Source organism: Alexandromys fortis, unplaced genomic scaffold (genome assembly GCF_014885135.2).
Source record: "Alexandromys fortis isolate MF-2015 unplaced genomic scaffold, M_Fortis_MF-2015_v1.1 scaffold_5, whole genome shotgun sequence".
NCBI lineage: Eukaryota > Metazoa > Chordata > Mammalia > Rodentia > Cricetidae > Alexandromys > Alexandromys fortis.
Window position 1 is genome coordinate 28,673,392 of NW_026067924.1, and position 21,541 is coordinate 28,694,932.

At 44.0% G+C, this 21,541-nt stretch overlaps 1 protein-coding gene and 1 long non-coding RNA gene across 5 annotated transcripts in view; one reads left to right on the plus strand and one right to left on the minus strand.

Annotated features, from left to right (window-relative positions):
* Positions 1–4,775: 4,775 nt before the first annotated feature.
* LOC126501543 (uncharacterized) lies at positions 4,776–15,250 on the minus strand. Of its 2 annotated transcripts, XR_007591710.1 has the most exons (6): positions 15,117–15,250; positions 12,189–12,325; positions 10,631–10,721; positions 5,801–5,935; positions 5,175–5,372; positions 4,776–5,079 (listed from the first exon to the last, which is right to left on the minus strand). It is a non-coding gene; the product is annotated as an uncharacterized lncRNA (long non-coding RNA). The 2 variants fall into 2 exon arrangements; XR_007591709.1 differs by lacking the exon at positions 12,189–12,325.
* Positions 15,251–15,331: 81 nt separating this feature from the next.
* Pfkp (phosphofructokinase, platelet) overlaps positions 15,332–21,541 on the plus strand; it is a 61,693-nt gene continuing 55,483 nt past the window's right edge. The window contains exon 1 of one of the 3 annotated variants that reach the window (XM_050142259.1): positions 15,332–15,528. In XM_050142259.1, the coding sequence (XP_049998216.1) occupies positions 15,414–15,528 (115 nt within the window). In that variant the 5' untranslated portion in view covers positions 15,332–15,413. The remainder of the gene's footprint in view (positions 15,529–21,541) is intronic. The other 2 variants (XM_050142260.1, XM_050142258.1) reach the window with 2 other exon arrangements.

Below are 21,541 nucleotides of genomic sequence, written 5' to 3' on the forward strand. Positions count from 1 at the left end.
ACAAAGCACAAATGAAAGGATCTTTGTGCACATGTAAACACATACAATCATATGCACAAACACATACACAAGGGCAAAGGAGTACACATGCAAACACACATATAATATACACATGTCTATTCATACATATATGCAGACACATGGGAATATTAAAACTCACACATATTTGCACAAATTCATGTGAGCACATACATATACACCATCATATACATTGAGATATACACACAAGCACATACATATTATCTGCTCAAATTCGTACTCATATATAGTCTCATGCACACACTGATGAACACACTCACATAAAGACACAACACACACACATACAAATAAACCCAAATGCACACCCAAGCTCACTCATACTCACAAATGGGCACACATAAATCCAATCACCTATGCAAAAACATACATACACTTACAAACACACATGTACACATTTACAAATGCATGCACATTCATGTATCCACAATCACACATATGTCCAAATACATGTAACCAAATGAGTTTATAAACATGCACATACAAACTTCTGTATGCACACACTTGATATAAAACAAAGCATATGTGAATAGATGCACACAAGCACATCCACACAAGCACATTCAAATAGTGTCACAGAAATTCACTGACACCTAGATAGCACACATATATGTGAATGTTTTAAAATTCAATCTCATGTGCAAATATACACAAAATGCACACAAACAATCGCATTCATGTATATGTGAACTCTGAAAAGACTCAATTACACATTAACACATACACTCAAAAGCACATAAGTGCACAGTCACATGAGAATAAATGCATAAAACACTAGTCACACATGCAAATCACACACAATTATGCACATGTATGTGCAAACCTACACATATAAGCACACACAATTATATGAAAACTCACATGCAACCAGCCACATATACCTGCCTGTTTGTCTATATCCCACTTCACAAGCATACACACACATTCATGTAATAAACACATTTACGCAATGCACATGCCAAAACTTGAAGCCATGCATGCATACATACACAGTCTATCACACTTTGTCACAATCATATACACAAATGTATACACACGTGTACACACATGTACAGTAAATACATACACACAAGCACACATGCACACACCTAAGGACACTCACATTTGCACATACTCTCACGAGTATACAAGTACATACACATATATACACATCCACACACATACCACACACACCTGTCAAATTGACAACACTGACCATTACAGCACCAAGGATAAACCACAGCTCAGGGCATTGTTTACAAAAACCACTCCTTCCCCAGTCTTAGGCTGCACTTAAACTCAGCTTTCTCCAACCTTGGGACCTGTGAGAAATGACTATTTGCTGTTTAAACACCTGCATACAATGCAGAGATCAACAGATCTTGGGGAGCCTGACCTCTATGGATGCATTTACATCATAGCTCCAGCATCTACAGCTCAGGGGACATCAAGCCTGGGGGAGGGGGGAGCTAAGAGTCAGAATACCAAGAAGTCTGTTGTGGAAAAATCTCTTCTACAAATAGCTGCATGAACAAGCCTGGAACAATGGCAACATCAATGGACATTTATCATAGTTAGGGTTATTACTGCTGTGATAAAACACCATGAGCAAAAGCAAGTTGGGGAGAAAAGGGTATTTGGCTTATCCTTCCACACTTACAATTACTGAAGGAAGCCAGGGCAGGAACTCAAATAGGGCAGGAACCTGGAGGAAGGAGCTGATTCAGAGGCCATGGGTGGGTGCTGCTTCTTGGTTTGCTCTTCGTTGCTTGCTCAGCTTTCTTTCTTTCTTTCTTTCTTTCCTTCTTTCCTTCTTTCTTTCTTTCTTTCTTTCTTTTTTTTTTTTGTTTTTGTTTTGTTTTTGTTTTTCGAGACAGGGTTTCTCTGTAGCTACGAAGCCTGTCCTGGAACTAGCTCTTGTAGACCAGGCTGGCCTCTAACTCACAAAGATCCACCTGTCTCTGCCTCCCGAGTGCTGGGATTAAAGGCATGCGCCACCACCGCCTGGCTCAGCCTGCTTTCTTATAGACCCCAAGACCACGGGCCTGAGGTGACACCACCACAGTCACTAATTAAGAAAATGCCCAGCCGGTTTGCCTACAGCCCAAACTCATGGAGACATTTTCTTAATCAAGGTTCCCTCCTCTCAGATGGCTATAGCTTGTGTCAAAACTAGTCACCACGACAAGTATGTCAATGTGGAAGGGGGAATATTTCACAGTTCCACGCCTAGACAAAGAACCACAGGCAACTAATGACTATGGGTGTCGAATTAGCTTCTCCCAGGAAAGAACCCTTATTGGTTGTCAAATGCAGTTGTCCAAGGACGAGTAGTCAACTTTGGAACCATATAAACATCATCAACAAAAAGGGGCTCAGCAGATTGTATTTTCATGTGCTTGTGCGTGCACAAGCAAACATACACATCTATATGTATATAACAATAATGATCAAAGAAAAGAAGCGATCAATGTGGAGGAGGGCATGGGAGGGGTTTGAGATGGAACAGCTGGGAAGGGACTGAAGGGAGGAATGGGAACAAGGACAGTGATATAGTTCTATTTCAATGAAAACCATACTTTAAATTGTTTTAAAAATAGCTATATGCTGTTTAAGACACTAACCTGTGTTGTTTTGTTAGAACAACCCAAGCTGACTAACACGGTCCTGTTCTCCAGAGGTAGGGAGAACAGGCTTTGACAGCCCATATAAGGAAGCACAGGAAAAGATATAAACCGACCTCTGCATCTTGCTCCGGGCAGCCCACAGACAATGAGGCTGAAAGCTCATCCTAATACCAAAGCCCTAGGCCTTTCCTCTTCTCTCATATTTTTCATACCATAAATAATGACTTCAAACTGTGTGTATGTGGAGGGGGGGTGTACCTATAATTTCAGCACCTAAACAGAAGGGCAATAAACTCTAGGCTATCCCTGGCTGCATAAAATTACCCTTTCTCAAGAAAAAAACAAATACAAAACAGGCAGGGATAGTCATGGCACGCCTGCAATTCCAGTGCAGAGGAGGCAAAGAGGATCCCTGGGGCTTGCTGACCAACCTGTCCAATTGAAGTGGAGAGTGAGACCCTGCCTCAAAGAACAATGTGGAGAGTGGTAGAAAAAGACCATGCCAACCTCTGGTCTTCACAGTTGTGTGTGTACATACACGCAAACAAGTATGTATACACGCATGGACACACAAAAGCAATAAAGAAAAAAGGAATATACAGGAGCAGTACCTGGAGGGGAAAAGCCTTGTAAACAGACAAAACAGAATACTAAAACAAGGCACGATTCTGCCCACTCCACACCTACAGTCATGTCATCTTCATGACTCCACCCACCCCCTACAGGAAGCCAGGCCAACAGGCAGCTGCAGACCCCACCTCTGCAGAGCTGGCTTCCATTTCACAGTGCATCTGCCAAGAAGATGTGCAAATTCTGAGTCATGGGGAAGAGGAGCTGGCAGTGGCATGTTGTGGCTCAGACACTGGGCAGGGAAAGTACTGCATGAGGATTCCATCCAGAAAGTCCCCTTGACACAGGAGAAGACATATCTAGGAACACTGAAGTCTGTGTAGCCAAAGGCATATTCCATAGCAGTGAAGGGACAACTTCTTAAAAGAAAAGAATCCTAGGACATTGGAAGAGGATTTGTCCAAAACACATTTCTAAGTAAAGTTTGAATTAAAGAGAAGAAAGAATCTACCGTAGACTCCGGGGTATCTTCTCATTGCACAGGTCAGGGCTCTAAACACTTCGACGTGGGACTCACCAGGTCTGTCACTGTGTGGTCCTTTCACTAAGATGGCCCTGTCACAAACGCAGAAGGCAGAACTGTGGGAGGAAATGGAGACAGCCAGAGGGGAGACACAGGAAACAGCAGAGGGAAAGGGACTTATAGCAAACCACAGTGAAATAAGACTATAGGTCAGAGGTTTAGAAAGTTTGCCTAAGGTATCTGAGACCCTAGGTCCAATAACAAGCAACTTAAGCTTAACGCTATATATGTATCTCATACATAAATATCATTAAATATTTCACATATACAACATAAAAGACAATGGCAGGGCATAATGAAACCCATTACTTACATGCCCCATGACTGAAAAATATAATACAAAAAAAAAAAAAAAAAAACCAGGGATTAAGGTGCAGCTTAGTTGGTAGAGTGCTTATCTAGAATGCCTGAAGCCCTGGATTCAATTCCCAACATGACATAAACTAGATGTGGTGGTACATGCCTATAATCCCTGCACTTGGAGGGGTGGAAGGGAAGGGTGGAGACAGAAGGACCTGGCATTTAAGGTTATTCTCCATTATGCAAAATTCTTTGTCTGAAAAAAGCATGTCCCCTCTCTGTGTAGCTACAGGACAACAGGACCATGCCTCATCTGTGTAACCTGACAACAAGATGCTGGTGGTGGTACTGGTCATGGTGCTGGTGGTGTGGTGGTGGTGATGATTTTGGAACTAAAGTAAAAATTAATAAAATCCAGCTGGGTGGTAGTGATGCACTCCTTTAATCCCAGCACTCAGGAGGCAGAGGCGGACGGATCTCTGTGAGTTCAAAGCCAACCTGGTCTACAAGAGCTAGTGCCAGGACTGGCTCCAAAGCTACAGAGTAAACCCTGTCTCAAAAAAAANAAAAAAAAAAAAAAAAAAAACAAAAAAAAAAAAAAAAAAAAAAAAAAAAAAAAAAAAAAAAAAAAAACCAAGAAACACACACACACACAAACAAATTCCAAACTCTGTAGAACAAAAGGTTCTGAAATACCTTTATTGTTGCTAAAACCAGGTACTAGTCCTAACAAGCTGAAGTTCCTGAAAAAAGAACTGTCACAAGATAATATTAGTAACACTGTTATTCTCACACGGGACTTAATGTGGGGTGGAGCAGCATCAGGACTCAGGGAATCTTCCAATTCTGTTGCTTGACTGCTGCAGAACCACCCATCAGTTTGTCCTTCATCTTGACTACGTGAAGTACGATGAGCATACCGGAGTCTAGAAGGACACCAGGCCTTAAGCAGCAGCTTCAGCAGGGCTGAATCTATGATGACAGCTGTGTTGGGAACAAACAGGAAGCAGGTGTCAGGGATTTGCAGAAGGGAGACACTACATCTCACAAGCCTTTGGTGGGAGGGGGAGAAGTCTCACTTGAGAATAGCTCAGGGTGATTTCTGTTCAGTTTCCTTTCTCCAGATACTGTTAGTAGCATTTGGAGTAGATAGGAGCAGGTTTCTGTTTTAGCCTTCCATGAACAATTCCAAAAGACAACAGGGATCTTGTATGATAAATCTGTTTTCTGAGGGATCCTGCAGAGCTGAGCGACTTATTAAGGCCTGGAAAGAAACACTGTAAAATAGAAGAGAGAACAAATGTTCAGGATCTCACACTACATGATTCGGAGAAATTAAGCTAAGAGCATTTAAGCACTGTGTGTTATCGTGTTTTATTTTGAGATGGGATCTCATGTAGTCCGGGCTAGTTTTGAACTTGTGATGTAGCTAAGAACGACCCTTAGCTTTTGACTGTGCTGCCTTCATCTTCTACACCTTCTGAGTGTCGGGTTAAAGTTGTGCACACAGCCCCCAGTTTTACTCAGTGCCAGAGATCAGACCCAGAACTTCCTGCGTACCAGTCAGGCTCTCTACCCTGACAAAGCTACTCCCACAGTTCTCATTCTACGGCCTTCCAGCCGACCTCTTACCCATGGTGAGGCTGAGCAGCTTAATGCTTCACTGAGCATCCACATTCTGAAAGGTTTCCCAGGACTTATTTACCTTTGAGCTGGACTAGGTCTCCAGTGAGCAGGCTATGGGAAAGAGCCTGCTGAGGACGCCCACTGATTACTCAAGTGCAGGAAGCTGCTGCTGCTGGTCCTGCGCCTTTCCACATGGCTTTTCATCCAGAAAGCTCTTAAAGGTAGGAAACGGGAATTAGTACCCAGAGTAATAAAAAAAAAATTTATCAAGTAATTCTGTTTCATTTACTAGAGAGAGAAGAAAAGAGAAGAGAGTTTGAAGAGAGGAGAATATTAAGAAAACATCATGCAATGTAAAAAATCTGAGAAAAGAGAAGAAGTGGGTAGATTGTTTTCAAGCTTTTTCTTTTTAGTTGTTTAGAAAATCAACTGATACCCTGTCAGGGAGGTACTTCAGAGAAGCTGGAGTTGAGAAGGTGGACATTCAGATGTCTGAGTGAAACTATATGGAAGGAAGAAGAATTTACGACTTCAAATATATCTATTTTTAGAAACACAAAAAATAGAATGGGAACTTGAGTAGGGAAGCAAATTCTAGGAATTCTGTATATTTGCTTACTCTGTCTTCTTCCCTATATTTTCTATTCCCCTCCCTTTCTACTCCCCCTTTTCCTCCCTCCCTCTTCTCTCTGGCTATACTGTGCAAATTTCCTCTGATGTTCATATAAGCCCAGAAGCTGTCTTTCCCACCAGCTCTTAATGTTATTGGCAACCAAACCAATACACAGTGCTTTATGCAGTGCCCATCCATGGCCAGGGCAAAGGGGATGATTCACCTCCCAGACTGGTCAGACTGGCCAGGCCATCCTACTGTGACCCTAGTCTGTGTGAGAGAAGCAGTTTCCAGAGAGGTTATGGGTTCTACGGCAGGTAGACAGATGGAGGACAAATTGGAGGGACCCTAAAATACATGAAGTGACAAAAGTGGTCTGCATTTGATCCAGAGTAGCAGTAGCTCAGCATTGCAGGTGCGTAGTGCAGGAGGACTGGTTCATTGTGGCAGAAAGCTTAAGAGAGAAAAAGGAAGAGAGAGAGAGAGAGAGAGAGAGAGAGAGAGAGAGAGAGAGAGAGAGAGAGAGAGAGATGTGTGTGTGTGTGTGTGTGTATCAAGATAATAATCTGTTCCTGAGGAGTGTTCAAACGACAACTGTTTAAGGCATAGAAACAACTAAAACTATGAAGTGGTCACTTGTAAAATAATGCATCTCAAAAGAATACAGGGAGACGAATCCAAGCAATCCTTCAGGTTTGGCCCCCAAACTCAAATCCAAGAACCCTGAGTTCTTAACTTGTTGGACAGGCTTCTTTGTCTCTGGGCCAAAAACTCACCACTACTTGGCTCACAGTCCACCAGCTCTGATGCTCCAAGGGCACCCTGGCCACTGACAGAGAACTGAGATGTCTTCCTATGACCTCCATTCTACCCTGAACCATGGCTGGGCTTTTGCTCTGTCTATTCTTGACCTCTCCTTTTTCATTTGCCAGGCTCTGCAACAGTGGACAAGTGGATAGGAGCTTTGGAGCAGAGGGAGAAGTCTATGGCTTCTCAAAGAATCTCTGAGAGTTTAGACTCAAACATGTTAAAAACTCCAAATGGACCCAGGCATACTGACATGTACCACTAACAGGAACATGGCTCCAGGTATAGACGTTCCTGCAGATTGAAAAGGTCTTTTATTATAGGTTCAGTTTCTATTAGTTTGCTATGAGCAATGCTAGTTTTAATAACGAAGTAAGAAAGGTTTAACCTGTTTTTGGAAATGCTTTCCATAACAAAAATTTCACTGGAAATTTTGCTGGTGGATATGTATGTACATAAAATTCATTTGACACTTAAGGGAAAAATTTAATGGGAGGTTTTACAGCTTCTGTTTTGAATACCAATTCTCAGTGTATGAGTTCATTAAATTGTATAGACTTTGGGTCTGTTTTATTTTGGTGTGTGATATTTTTATTCACTATTAAGTTTTTAATAATAAATAACCATAAATAAAGTTCCTTTTAAAGAAGAATTTAAAAAGGGAGAGAATCTGGTATGGGAGGTCCTCTGTCTATGTGTTGCTTTTTGGTTAATGAATAAAGAAACTGCCTTGGTCTGTTGATAGGGCAGAGCTTAGGTAGGCAGGGAAAACTGTACTGAATGCTGGGAGAAGGAAGGCAGAGAGGGGGCTGCATGGATCCACTGCCGGAGATAGATGTACTGAAACTTTTCTGGTAGACCACAATGTCATGGCGATATACAGATTAATAGAAATGGGTTAAATTAAGATGTAAGAGTTAGCCAATAAGAATATAGAACTAATGGACCAAGCAGTGATTTAATTAATACAGTTTCTGGGTGGCAGGGATGAACAAGCAGCTCCTTGCTACAAGAATCAACTAAAACAATGTATGAAAACATCTAAAGGAAACAAGTTACTTTGAAAGCTAGTTCAAAGCATAGGTTTAATTTAGTTGATAAATCAAGATGTGTTTTGAGCTATACTATGCAAGGTTTGCTGTGTAGATATTATAAAACAATTGAATGGAGTGATGTGTATATCCATCATCTCCCTGGAGTACTGTCTGTGGTGAGTACAGTAATACCTCTCCCAATGACTTCAGGCAGATGATACATTGATGGGTTAGTGACCTTTCTGTTGCTGTGCCAAAGTATTCACAGTTGTAGCTTAAGGGGGAAAGAGTTGCTGTGCTCAGTTTCAGAGGGTTCAATCCATGATGCCAGGCAGGGTCTTTCTGTCAGAGCAGCTTCACAGTATCAGGTGAACAGGGTGAAACTGGATGCAGAGAACTAGACCAGAATAGAATTGAACTATTCATTATCTTTAAAGGTCTCCACCTGTAGCCCTGCTTCTGACAGCCAAACTCCATATCCTAAGAGCTCAACTCTACAACCTTCAAAATAGGACTGTGGACAGATATTTCTGTCCTGCCTGGTCCCGTAGCTGTTCAGTCCCAAAGAAACACACAGAGGCTTTAATTAATTATAAACTATTTGACCTATTAGCTCAGGCTTATTATTAACTAGCTCTTATAACTTAAATTAACCCGTAATTCTTGCCTATGTTTAGCCAGATGGCTTGATACCTTTTCTCAGTAAGGCATTCTCATCTTGTTTCCTCTGTGTCTGGCTGGTGATTGACTCTCTGCCTTTCCTCTTTCAGAATTCTCCTAGTCTGGTTGCCCTGCCTGTACTTCCTGCCTGGCTACTGGCCAATCAGCATTTTATTAAATTAATATGAGTGACAAATCTTTACAGTGCACAAGAGCATTATCCCACAGCATAGAACCACAAGCTGGGAGCTGGATGTTCAAAACACAAGCCTGTGGGGACACTCCAGATTCAGCCACAGCAACAATCAATGCATCCTGCAAGCAGTCGATATGTCTCTGAAACTTATTCCTGTTACTTAATGAATCCTTTAAACCTTTGACCTGCATCTCTCCAGTCCATTCCAGCCTCCAATACCATCATTCTATTTTCTGCTCCTGTTAATTTGTGGAGTATGGGTGATTTTTTTTTTGTTGTAGATGCTACTGTTTGCTTGTTTGTATAAATGAGGTCACTTGGTGTTTGATCTTGGGCTGTCTTTTTCATTAGCTGCTTCACTAAGTCGCCATAATGACAGAATTTTCTTCTATTTTTAGGGTTGACCAGCATCCCAGTGTATGTCTGTATTTGTATATAAGTGCGTGTCTGTTTTTCTGGATTTTCTCTATCCATTCATCTATTGATGGACTAGACCTGGGCTAACCTTTGTTTTGTCTTTAATGACGATTGCCTCAATGAACAAAAGATAAATATGTCTCTTAACATAGCGATCTCATTTCCTCCTGAAGTCAGCTCAGTAATGAGATTGCTGGAACACATGCAAGTTCTATTTTATTATTCAAGAAATCTCCAGACTGTTTTCCATAACGACTGTGCTAATTTCCATTCCTATCAACACTGTACAACCCCTGTACAAGGAAACTGAAAGAGCTGGTAGTTACAAGCTCACACTTGTAAGCAACAACAAGTGCCACAGGTCTGTGTTTACACACACAAAGACTCATGCATTTGCAGCATTTCACAGCTGGGGGGGGATACACATTTATTCAAACTGCAACACTGTCAAATTCACATCCTTTTTTCTCTTTTTAGCTGTTTATTGTACAAAATAATGAGTTTTATTGTAACATTCTTGTGCACACACAATGTACTTTTGTTTTATGAATGTAATTTATTAAATTTTGTGTGTGTGCACGTGTGTGCACGTGTGTGCATATATGTGTGTACTCTCACATATATCAAGGACAGTACACAACTTTCAGGAGTCTATTTTCATATTCCACAGTGTTAAAGCAGGGTATCTCTTTTTTTCTGCTGATGTGTTGTATACTCCAGGTTAGCTGACCCTCAAGCTTTAGGTGGCTTATCCTGACTGCCTCCCTTCTTACTGTATGAGTACCAGAATTACAGATTGCAGTTTCATGTCACATCATCGGCTTTTAATTTATTTTTTTTATGTTTATTTATTTATTTATTTCTATCTACTTATTTATTTATTTTAGTTTTCCAAGACTGAGTTTTTCTGCAGCTTTGGTGACTGTCCTGGAACTAGCTCTTATAAAACAGGCTGGCCTCCACCTCACAGAGATCCGCCTGCCTCTGCCTCACGAGTGGTGGGATTAAAGGCCTATGCCACCACTGCCCAGCTCATCCGTTTTTTTATGAGCCCCAGGGGTCAAACTTGGCTTGTCAAGCTTGAGCAGCTAGCATTTTACCCACTAATCCACATTCCCGGCTCATTCATTCTCACTCACATCTAGACAGGTCTCATGGAGGCCAAACTGGCCTCAAACTCACTGTGTAGTTGAGGATGACCTTGAACTTCTGATCTTCTACCGTAGCCTCCTGAGTGCTGGGATTAAAAGAGTGCAACAACATTCTCTTCTTTCTAGGCACAGAGTGGAATCCAGGATTTAATGCATGCTAGACAATGTCCGAAGTACATCCCTAGTGTCATGCAATATTCACCTTCTCCCGCCCCACCCTGCCCACCTGCTACTGGTCCTCTTCCTCCTTCCCAATAGTTCCCTCTCTGTTTTCAAATCCTAAGTTAATTAAAGTACAAAGTGATCGCTTTTGCTACCAGGGTAATAAGTGTAACTTACTTTCCAATAAATTATCATTCTTCATTTTCTAAATAACACTATTAATTGCCAAAATATCCACTAGGTAGTCTTTTTTTTAATTTATTTATTTATTATGTATATAATATTCTGTCAGTGTGTATGCCCGCAGGCCAGAAGAGGGCACCAGACCTCATTACAGATGGTTGTGAGCCACCATGTGGTTGCTGGGAATTGAACTCAGGACCTTTGGAAGAGCAGGCTTAACCTGCTTAACTGCTGAGCCATCTCTCCAGCCCCCTCCACTAGGTAGTCTTAAAGGAGCAAATCCATTCTTTTCACTTTAACAAAATGCTTACTGCTGCTTTCTTATTTCACTGGGTGCTGGAAGAAAAGGTAGTCTCTGTTAATCGACCTAAGTACTAAGAAAAAGAAAAAGGTGTCCTTTAAAAGATCCTTTAGTGCACATCACTGATTCAATGGCCTAGAAAAACTGAAATTAATAGTGATTGAATGCTTTACAGAAATAATTTGGTGTTTTGATTTCCTTCCATTGCAGTGTCTAGATATTGTTCCAGTACATCATAGGTCTGCTTCAGACTCTTGAGAAGTATCCAAACACATAACTTAAAGAATAACAACTAAATAGGATACAGGGGTCTGAAAGGAAATCAGTAGGGAAGGCCTGGGTTGAAAAAGAAATTCTAGACTAACACACAGTTTCCATTCTTCCTAAATTTCCCCAAATCTGAAGGACGAGGACAAGGACGTGAAGAGGAGGGAAGACGTGATGCTAGGGAGGGACAGTTCCTTTATGGCTTCAGCTACAGAGGAGTTTAAGGTCCACCAGATGGTTGGAAGAGGAGGAACTGGGCCAGCAGGGTGGAGGCGCAGTCTGGTTCCTAAGAAGTCTGGCTACTGGTGGGGGCCAGAGCAGGAAGCCAAGGGGGAATCTCCTTAGCAACCATTGACTTTGAAAAGGCTTGTGTTGTTTACCCATGTTTGGTGTATCTGAACCAAAGCACTCAGGGTAACTCGAGGAGGAGGAAGGATGGTGGTGAAGAGGAGGCAGCACTGGAGTTCCACCCCATCCTGCCCTTGCCTTCATTCCATCCTACATCGCTTCTTTTACCCTGAAACGATTCCTAATCATTTATTAGAATGATTTATCAGAATATGTTGGTGTGGAAACAAAAGGGGAAGATTCTAAGACTGGAAAATGATGTAAAAAGAAATCCAGAAGTATCCCTAAATATGTGAAATATCTTTAATAATCCATAAAGAGTAACTACCTGTGAAATGTGGTTATAGAAGGCACACATAGAGCCACATGGTGAAAGAACACATCTGTCTCTGCCAGGTATATGCCAATTTCTTTCTTCAGCCACTACCGCTGTGGCATTTATCAGCAGAATAGCATTTCTTCCTTCTGTGAGAGACAAATGTGTTCATTTGTTCCTTCTTTCATTCAACATGTGCTCACGGATTGCCTGGACTGTGTTGGAGGTTTCAGGGCAGCAGCTATGAATAACAAAGTCCTCACTGTTCAAAGCACTTGGAGTCCAGTGCAGAAAACCTGCCAAAGCCCAAGGTAAGCAGATGCAGTGAGCACCAGGCATACACGACTCGCTAACTGGTCCTTTGGAGGAAACAGAGAGGTGTCTGTGTTGAAGCTACAGTTTCCAAAAGGGCTCTGGAGGAAGCCCTCCTAGTGAAGGTGACCTTGATTAAGGCCTTAGGGCAAGGAGGCAGGGGGTGGGAGACTAGAGCTTTGCTGGCAGGAAAGAGCCGGTCAAGAGGCTGGGAAGCCTTTGTCCAGGTGGATCTCAGTGAAGAGCAAGGACTGAGGGTCTTACACGAGTAACCTGAGTAACCCGGCCAGCCAAGTGGGTAGTGGATAGGGAAGCTGGATGCCTTCCAAATGTGAAGGACAGCTTTCACTCTGCGGGAACACGTTACTGGAGCATGGACAAGGCCCTGAATTTATGTTAACAAACAAAACAAACTTTTGCATGTGTGTGTGTGTGTGCGCGTTTTCATATATGTGTAGGTTCATGTGTGGGAAGGTTACCTCTGTTGTGGCATTCAAATGTGGCTTACAGCTCACCCTTTTGGCTAGGCTAGCTGGCCAGAGAACCCCAAGGATCCATCTGTTTAAGGTTGCCAGAGTTGGCATTACAAGCTTATGTCTATGCTCATTCTTTTTACACAGTGCTGGGGCTAGAACTCAAGTCCTCATGTTTGCCAAGCAAGCACTTTACTGAGCTATCACTTTAATCTCTAAATTACTTTTCAATAGATGCATGCTGACATCTGTGTTGAAGATACACGGCAGGAAGGCAGAGGGTACAGTGACTAGAAAGGAAGCTGTTACCTAGACAGGGGCACTAACGCTCATACAGCCCAGGTGGTACTAAGGTGATTAGCAGACCAGAATACTCCAGAAGGATGTCCTCTTGGTCTTAGATGTCAGGACTTTACAAGTACACCCGAGGCTTTGACCTGTACATCTGGAATAATAGAGACACCAGAAGGGAGATGAAGAAGCCTGAAGAAAGGTGTATGCATGGGGTATGAAGATATATAAGCTTAGGTATGATTCTCACAGGTGGGAGGAGTTAATACCGAAAACATACTGAGAGGATTGGAGCAAAACAGAAAAGCTGTGTCTCATGAGGTGCAGCCAGCAGTCATGGGCACCCTTTGGGAGTCAAGTGTCCCTTTCACAGGGCTCACATATCAGAGATCCTGCATATCAGATATTTACATTAGGATTCATAACAGTAGCAAAACTGCAGTTATGAAGTAGCAAGGAAAGTAATTTTATGGATGGGGGTCACCACAACGTGAAGAACTGTATTAAAGTGTCGCAGCATTAGGAAGGTTGAGAACCACTGTTTTAGAGTGTTGTCTACTCCAGAAGGACGTGTTTTAAAATTCCCAGAGCTTCACCTTGAGCCTTGAGCTGCAGAAACCTCTGTGGGGAGAAGTGCTTAGAGCCTGACACACCCTGCCTCCAAAACAAACACACTGCCTTTGGAAGGTCCAGGTAATTCCACTGCATTTTCAAGACACCCAGTAGTATCTCGTCCTCCCTTTTAGAACGATGCTCAGGAACCATCCATTAGCAGGTTATTAGATTGATACTCCTACTGCTGAATTTAGAGGTCATCAGAAAACTCTAGAGGCCCTGTTAAAATACATATTTCCTGGCTGATTTCCCAGAAGTGGGAAGGTGGAGGGAGGGACCTGAAGATGGCCAACTTCTGTTGATCACGGGAATTTAGGAATTGCTCAATCAATTCTGGAAGGCAGAGATCAGACCTCATCCATCCCTGTCTACACTGGATTGTCTTTCCTCTAAATGTTTGATACTTAGGGAGTGAGTTGGAAGACCCAAGTGTCATGTGCCTCCATCTCTTTTCTATGGTTGAACTACAAGTAAAAAAGACAAGTAAAAGTTACACTACTTGTATTGTCTTTGCTTAGTTTTGTTATTTTTGTTTCTCTTTTTTCTATGTATTCACCATGTAGCATTTGCACAGGAAAGAGGCCCAGAGCTGCCACCCCTTCTGAGGGGCCATCCAGTTTGGCTGCTTATGCGGTTTTATTCTTGGGGTGGCTGCTGAAGGGACCTGCAGGAAGTGGATCTCCAAAACAGCTAACAATCAAACACAGATTGCATACCCCTTTTTTTTGCGTTTGTAGTTTCTAGTAGAACCTTCAGGGTTCTGGAGTAAGAAGAGGGCTTTTATTGGATGGGAACTGTGTCTCGTTATACCTGCTAAACCTTTCTTGTAGCACCTCTAGGGTTTCTTTTGGGTTATTCAGAACCCAGGCCTGCCTGCTGAGGGTGTGGCCCTTCCGACATTCTTCTATAAACAATTTCTTCTCTACAGTCAGTGACACAACTTTATCTATTCACATATCTTCTTGATTTCGGAATGGAGGTGAAACCTGGGGAATCCTGTGGATTCTGGACCCTGCACAAAAAGGCTGAATCTGACTGGAAGCAAGTCGCGCGCCTCTGCTGCTGCACAGACCTCTGGGCTTCCTCAACCGCCACCCTAACAGCTAGAGCAGGTTGGGTGATGGGCCCACCACGAGCCTCAGCGCCCACGTGGTGGGCCCGCCAGCTCCACGCCCACTTGCGGAAGCATACCCACATCTGCACTGCCATCCACTTATGGGCTCCATACCGGGCAATGATCCCTCCATACCTCTTCTGAGATGGTGCCACACATCTGATTCCACCTTTCAAGGCCTGCAGCGCCGCATCCCTAAGACTACGTCCTCCTTGCCCATCCGGCTGCTGGCTGGAGTCTTAGACCCAACAGGCCCCGCCCTTGCCAGAGTCCCGCCTCCCGTCACCGCCCATTGGCCCTCGGGCGGGGCGTAGGCGGCTCCCGCGAGTGCAGGCGGGGCAGCGGTTCCAAGGCTCGGGCGCGTGGGCCAGGTCTTCACTGCTTGCTGAGCACCGGAGCGGGAGCTGTCCGGCATCTCTCGATCTTCTCGCCATGGACGACGTGGACTCCTCTTCGGCCTCCAGCGGCTCCTTTCCCAAGTACCTGGAGCACCTCTCTGGGGATGGCAAAGCCATCGGTGTCCTGACCAGCGGCGGGGATGCCCAAGGTGCGCGCCTACCGGCTCTCTAGCCTGCCTCCCAGGCTAGGGGCGGGAGGGGAGGGCTATCGGAGAGGGCTGTAGAAGAGGATAACCGGAGTGAGAAGAGAGGGAGAGCTAAAGAGAAACGTTGGGTGATGTGAATCTGGGAGAAAGGATGAGACAAGGGTGAAAATGACGGTGAGATTCTAGGCGAACTGGTGGCCCAGAGCCGGAAGAGGCAGCCCTAAGCTAGGAACAACTAGGGTTCTTGAGGGGCGATCATAGAGGGTGGAGCTCCATTGCCAGATGAGGTGCAGAGGATGAGGGGTATGGTTGCAAAATCCTTTATTCGCAAGATGAAAAAAAATTTCCATCCACAGGTTTATTAAATGAGTTAGCCAATGGGGTCGTCTAGTGTCTGAGCCATATGATAGAGCCAGGAGTTTTTTCGGGAAATTAGGTCCATGGCGACTATTTGGATGGCATAGCACTAGCCCCACCCCAATCCCTGGGCATCGTAGAAAAAACAGCGGGGTTCCCGCAGCGCCTCCTTTCCAGTCCCGCCTCCCACGCGATTCAGGCAGCTTCCCGGCTGCTGCATTGCGGGGAAGCATGGATGGGGACGCCCAGGGGTCTCTCCGGGTGTGGCGTTGACAGTCGGGGGGCGCCTCGTGTTTTTCACTAGGGAGATTCTTTCAAAGGTTTTCTGTCGCCTTCCTGCTCGTAACAAAACTGAAAACTAAAATGGGTTTCTAGGCCCTTCCCGCCAGCCTCCCCAGGACGGGAAAGACCAGGAAGCGGGGACTCCGAGACGTCACCGGTACTCTCTAGAGCACCGATTCCCGTCTTCCCTTTTCTCCCAATGGCGAGATTTCAGAGCTGTAGAGGCCCTTGGACTTGATAAACTAAGAGAATATTTAAAATGTAAAAGCGATGGGGGTGGCCACATCACGCCCCCGGTCTTTCTCCCTGGGTACACGTGAGGGCACTGGGGTTCCCAGACAGTGAGTTTTCCTATGCTAATTCGTTGATGGGAACACTCTAGGAGCTAGACCTACATTTCCACAGTGTACACCCTCTCCAAATCTTGAGATTAGCGCCGGCTGCAGACAGTTTCCTGAGCTGGGTTTTGCTTTTGCTTTTCCGTTTTTTCCTCTGTCATAGATGAGTCCAAATGACACGTTTTGTTTTCACAAAAGGGGAGGCTTAGGATTGGACCCCGGTGTTCCTGCTCTCCCTTCCGCCCACCCGTACGGATGACCTTCACTTTGCCCTTGAGCGGGGCGGGGCCAGCGCTGGTGCTCCCGCAGGTCGGGGCTTAGGGCACCGCCCCGCCCTGGCGTGGCTCAGGAGCCTACGTGATGCTGGGCCCGTAGTCTTCGGTGTGCTTTAGGTCTCCAGCACCGGCTCGGCTCACTTTCAAGTAGCATCCGAGGCTCCGAGCATCTGGCTCTCAGACACCGGAAGCTAGGTCTGCCCAGTGAGGGGTCCCCAGTGCTCTCCTCCCATTATCTTAAAGGCGCCAATGGCAACGTCAGTCACCCTAGGCACTGCTTTCCCCGGAAAGCAGGATTGCAGCAGTACTAGTATTTTAGTAAGGAGATCCTCGGTACAAACATTTCTTCATGGAGGGCAGGTTTCCCAGAGACACAGAATGCCGTGATACATCGGAGGCTGGAAAAACAGCTCAGTGAAATGTGAGATAACATCACCAGAGTTACCCCAAATTTAACGCCTTAAGATACCCATCTGTGGGGCAGGCAGTCATCTGTACCAGGGCACTCAGTAGTTTCCCATCTAAATGCAAGGGTTTCAAAAGTGCTTGCATCCTTACACAGAACCATGCTAAGGCAAAATAGGAAGTTCTTTGGATCTTAACCTGGGCAGCCAGAAGGAGAAACTGCCACTACGGGAAGAGGCTTACCGCCACTAGGGCAGCAAGGTGAAGTGGTGAAAGGTTTTATTTTAGAATCAACGTCCTGGTTGATTAGAAAACCAGTATTGATGGCTTACCCCTTTGACGTTCCCGGCCAAAGACGTTTCCTGAAATAGTTAGCCTCTGTGCAATGGTCTGAGATTCTTGGGTACTTGGCGGAAACTTCATTTTCTTTTCTGCTTATCTTGGATCTTCCACAGGTGAGAAGTGGGGAATCTGATTTTTAAATTCTTTTGCTGTCTCTTCGGTGCAAAAAGGATACTTTCAAAATCAAAATCAAAACTGCACTTGAACATCGCTGGGTTAGTATGGTATCAGGTTCATGGAAGGTGGTTGCTCTCGGCTTGGTAGTGGGCACCAAGTATGTCCTGTCACACCTGAGCAAGTTAGAGCCAGTTGTATGGGTACTCAGCCTGGCTTTTCTTAGAACTTGTATAAACAGTCATGCTTTGTCGTGATACTGTACTGAACCTGTTTGAGTGGGTGCATGTTTTTTTTTTTTTTTTTTTTTGTTTTTGTTTTTTTTTTTTTTCCCTGGAAAAGCTTCTTGAGATGCTCAGAGGACCTGGACTTAGCATGTCACTACCCCTGGGATGGATGGTGTTTATTGTACTCTTATTCTTCCACGACTCCATCTTGACTTCATCAGTACCTGATTTTTCCTGAGAGGTTTGTTCATAGCCCGAGGTCGGAGGCAAATTTAAATCTTACACTAACAGAATGATAGTATAATTGAATGCTGGATTGGCATAGTTGGTATAGTACATGTTCTATACATCTTATGCCAAAGTCTTGTAGTTCTCATCTCTCTTTCTAATGACAAGGCTACAAGATACTGAGTTCCTCATTTTGGAGGTAGGGAGAAAGACTCACAAGAGATAAGTAACTTAGGCAAGACCATAAGTCACGTACCTGGTGGTAGCAGGATTTCAATGATGCTTTATGAAATCTTGTCTCTAAATCCTCTTTACTGTACCACGTCTTCATGGGATCTCTCTCTATAAGACTGGTTGAGTTACTGCTCAAAAGTGAATGGAGCCCAGCTTTCTCAAATGTATGGAGAGCCCTTTTGGACCACTTTGTTAGTGGAGCAGGTAAATGCCTTTTTTTTTACACTATTAGTAACAGCAAGGTGGCTTAAACCATGTGGCATAGCACTCAATACAAAATCAGCAGAAAATTTTCTTTTTCCAAAGAAATTTATATGTTTCTTTCTAAAATGAAACTGAAAATTCAACCATTATTTTCATATTCGCCTAAAATGAACTCCATATTGCTAGACAGGCACGTTGACTATGACTAAGTGCCCACATTCAGGCAGTATTACTTCCTGGACAAAAATGATAAATGGTTTTAGATACACTGTGGCAGGTTGCTGAGATGGCTTGCTGGGTAAATGTGCTCGCTGCTAAACCTGGTGAGTTCAATCCCTGAGTCCCTCATGGTGGGAGGAGAAAACTGACTCACGCGATTTGTCCTCTGACTCACATGTGCACCACGGCCTGTCCCCCCTCCCACATATACAGATAAATAAACTAATTAATGTGATAATTAAAAAGCTAGATTGTGACCTCTGTGGGTCTGGTGTATGGTTGCATTCAAATTAGTCAGAATCCATGGTCTGTGTTTAGGGTAGGCTCAGTTGTTTATTGCCTATGGGAGACATCAACATTAATACAATATTTACCAAACACCTACTTAGATTTTATATGAATCTCTCCAGGCTCTGTGAAAGTAACTAGCCATTAAAGACTGCTTGTTATGTGGTAGGCTGAGGTACTCTGGGTGACAGGCTAATCTGATGTGTGAGCCACTGAAGTTGAAGATGCTCTGGCTTTTCTCAAGTTCGCAGAAGTGAGTGTCAGGGCCGGAACTTGTGGCTGTAGATAGGATGCAGATACACTGTACTCTCAACAGTTCTCATTACAACTATAGCTCACAGCATCCTGCATAGCAGGCAGCAAGCACTGAAGTAAGTGTTGGCTGCCCGCCCCCCCCCCCCAAATTGCTCTGTCAGTCTTTGAGCAATAGGTACCAACCACTAGTAATTGTAAAGAACTTGAAGATTGTGCTTAGAAGCCAGAGGCGCCCACAGACTTGGCCCAGGTGCTGAATTGGTTCCTCTATCTTATACATTCACTCTGCCCTCCGTATTTGTGGATTTCACATTTGCAAATGCTTTCAAACATGGCTTGAGCATATATTTCTAAGTGTAACATGTACTAAAATATCCATGGACTTGTTTCGCTGTCATTACCCTCTAACCAATACAGCACAATAACCATTTGTCTTGAACTAGCTGTGATAAAATGCAGAGATGCTTCAAGGCTTATGGGAGGATGTGCTAAATTACATAAAAACTTTTGTCAACTTTATACATGAACTTCCAAGTCCTTGGATTGGATTCTGATACAAGAATCGATGGATACAAGAAAATAACAAAGCAAATCTGCAGTCATTGAACACCCAGATGAGAGCCCTGGTTGGACCCCTTCTTTACCCATAGCTGTGCTTGTATGGGACGGCAGTATATGCAGAAAAGATTTTGTGAACAATAGACGTGTGACTTCACACAGCTACACATACATGTTTGTGTGTGCGTGCATGTCTGTGTATGAGCAAAGCACATAAGCACTTGTGTTTACTATCCTAAAACTCTTGCCTGCTCTTTGAGTACATCGTTCCAGGACATCACTCAGATAATAAGATAATTATTTAAGCAAAGATATAGGACAAGTCCATCACAGTACGACAGTGTAGTGTTTGTTTATTTTCTTGGTGCTGGGGATCAGACAGAGCTTCGTTCATGCCAGGCACGTGGTCTACAATTGGTTGCCCACCAAGCCCCAGTGCATCATTTTCTATGAGGTATTTTCTGTGACATGCATTCCTATGATTTTAAGGAAGCTAGATATTTTGTTGATTTCCAGAATAAGTAAGTAAACAAGATGAAAACCTGAGGCATATGAACTCAAAGCTTTTGGTTGTGAAGGAGCCTTTTATCCAGGGAATCTGAGGCTATTTAAGCTTTGATCTATTGATGAATTGTCAGAAGCCACCAGAATTAGAAATATGAAGATAAGGTCGCCACATGTGGGAGACAGATGTCAGAATACAAAGCTGCATTCATTCACTACACAGTCACCACGCAAATGACTACGTTGAGTAGAGTGCTCAGTGGTGAAGAGCAGGTGGCTGTACTCAGCGGAGAGCTGAGTCACTTTTGGAGTACACTCTTGTATTTTTATTTGTTACCAAGTCCTTCCATGCAGGCTGGATTCTTCCTCACAACTGGGCTTTGCCACCTTGTATTTTGTTTGGAATTACAGTAATTGTGCCTGTCTCGATGGATGCAGCTTTAAAACATAGGAAACAGTCACCCTATACGCAGACTTATCTATAGGCCCTGTCTTCCACCTATTAGAAGGGCAACAGGAGTTTCTTATTTGCAAAGTGAAGCAGTCAGAATGTTTCATCTCTGCCTTTCTCCGTTTCCTTTCCCCACCCACCACCCTGGATCCCCTAGCTCCTTACCTCCTTACATCATCAGACAAAAGTGGGACACAGCCAAGGAAGAAGGGCTGGACCATTCTGGCCTTCTAACATCACTGCCCCCCAGTCACTTCCTTGTCCCTCCTCACTGTGCTCACTGCCACCTGAAAGATACTGCGAGGACGCCTATGCTGATAGAGCGGCTCTGCCAAAGCTGGGAGTGGTACTGGAGTTCCCTAATCCCTCCATCCCCAGGTGGGTTACAGACCATCCAAGATTCAGGGATCAAAGGGGCTGTTGTTGGTAAGCCCAGGCTCCTAGGAGACTTCCCCAATACATCAACCCAGTGGCCCTCTGTTACTGTTCTCTTGGCTTGATCAGCATTTTGTCTGAGTGGATTTCATAACACAGGGTCCATTATCTAAAAACGTGACCCAGTTTTAAGCTTTCTGATTAGAAATAATTGAAAGGGATGGGCACGTACTGGCCCCAAGCAGTCATTCTGTCTGTCTGATGGGTTCCAAATTTATATTGTTTTTATTCAGACTGCTTATGCTCTTATATAACCATTCCACCACAGGAACAAGTTGTGGAATGTGTGAAGCCTTAGGT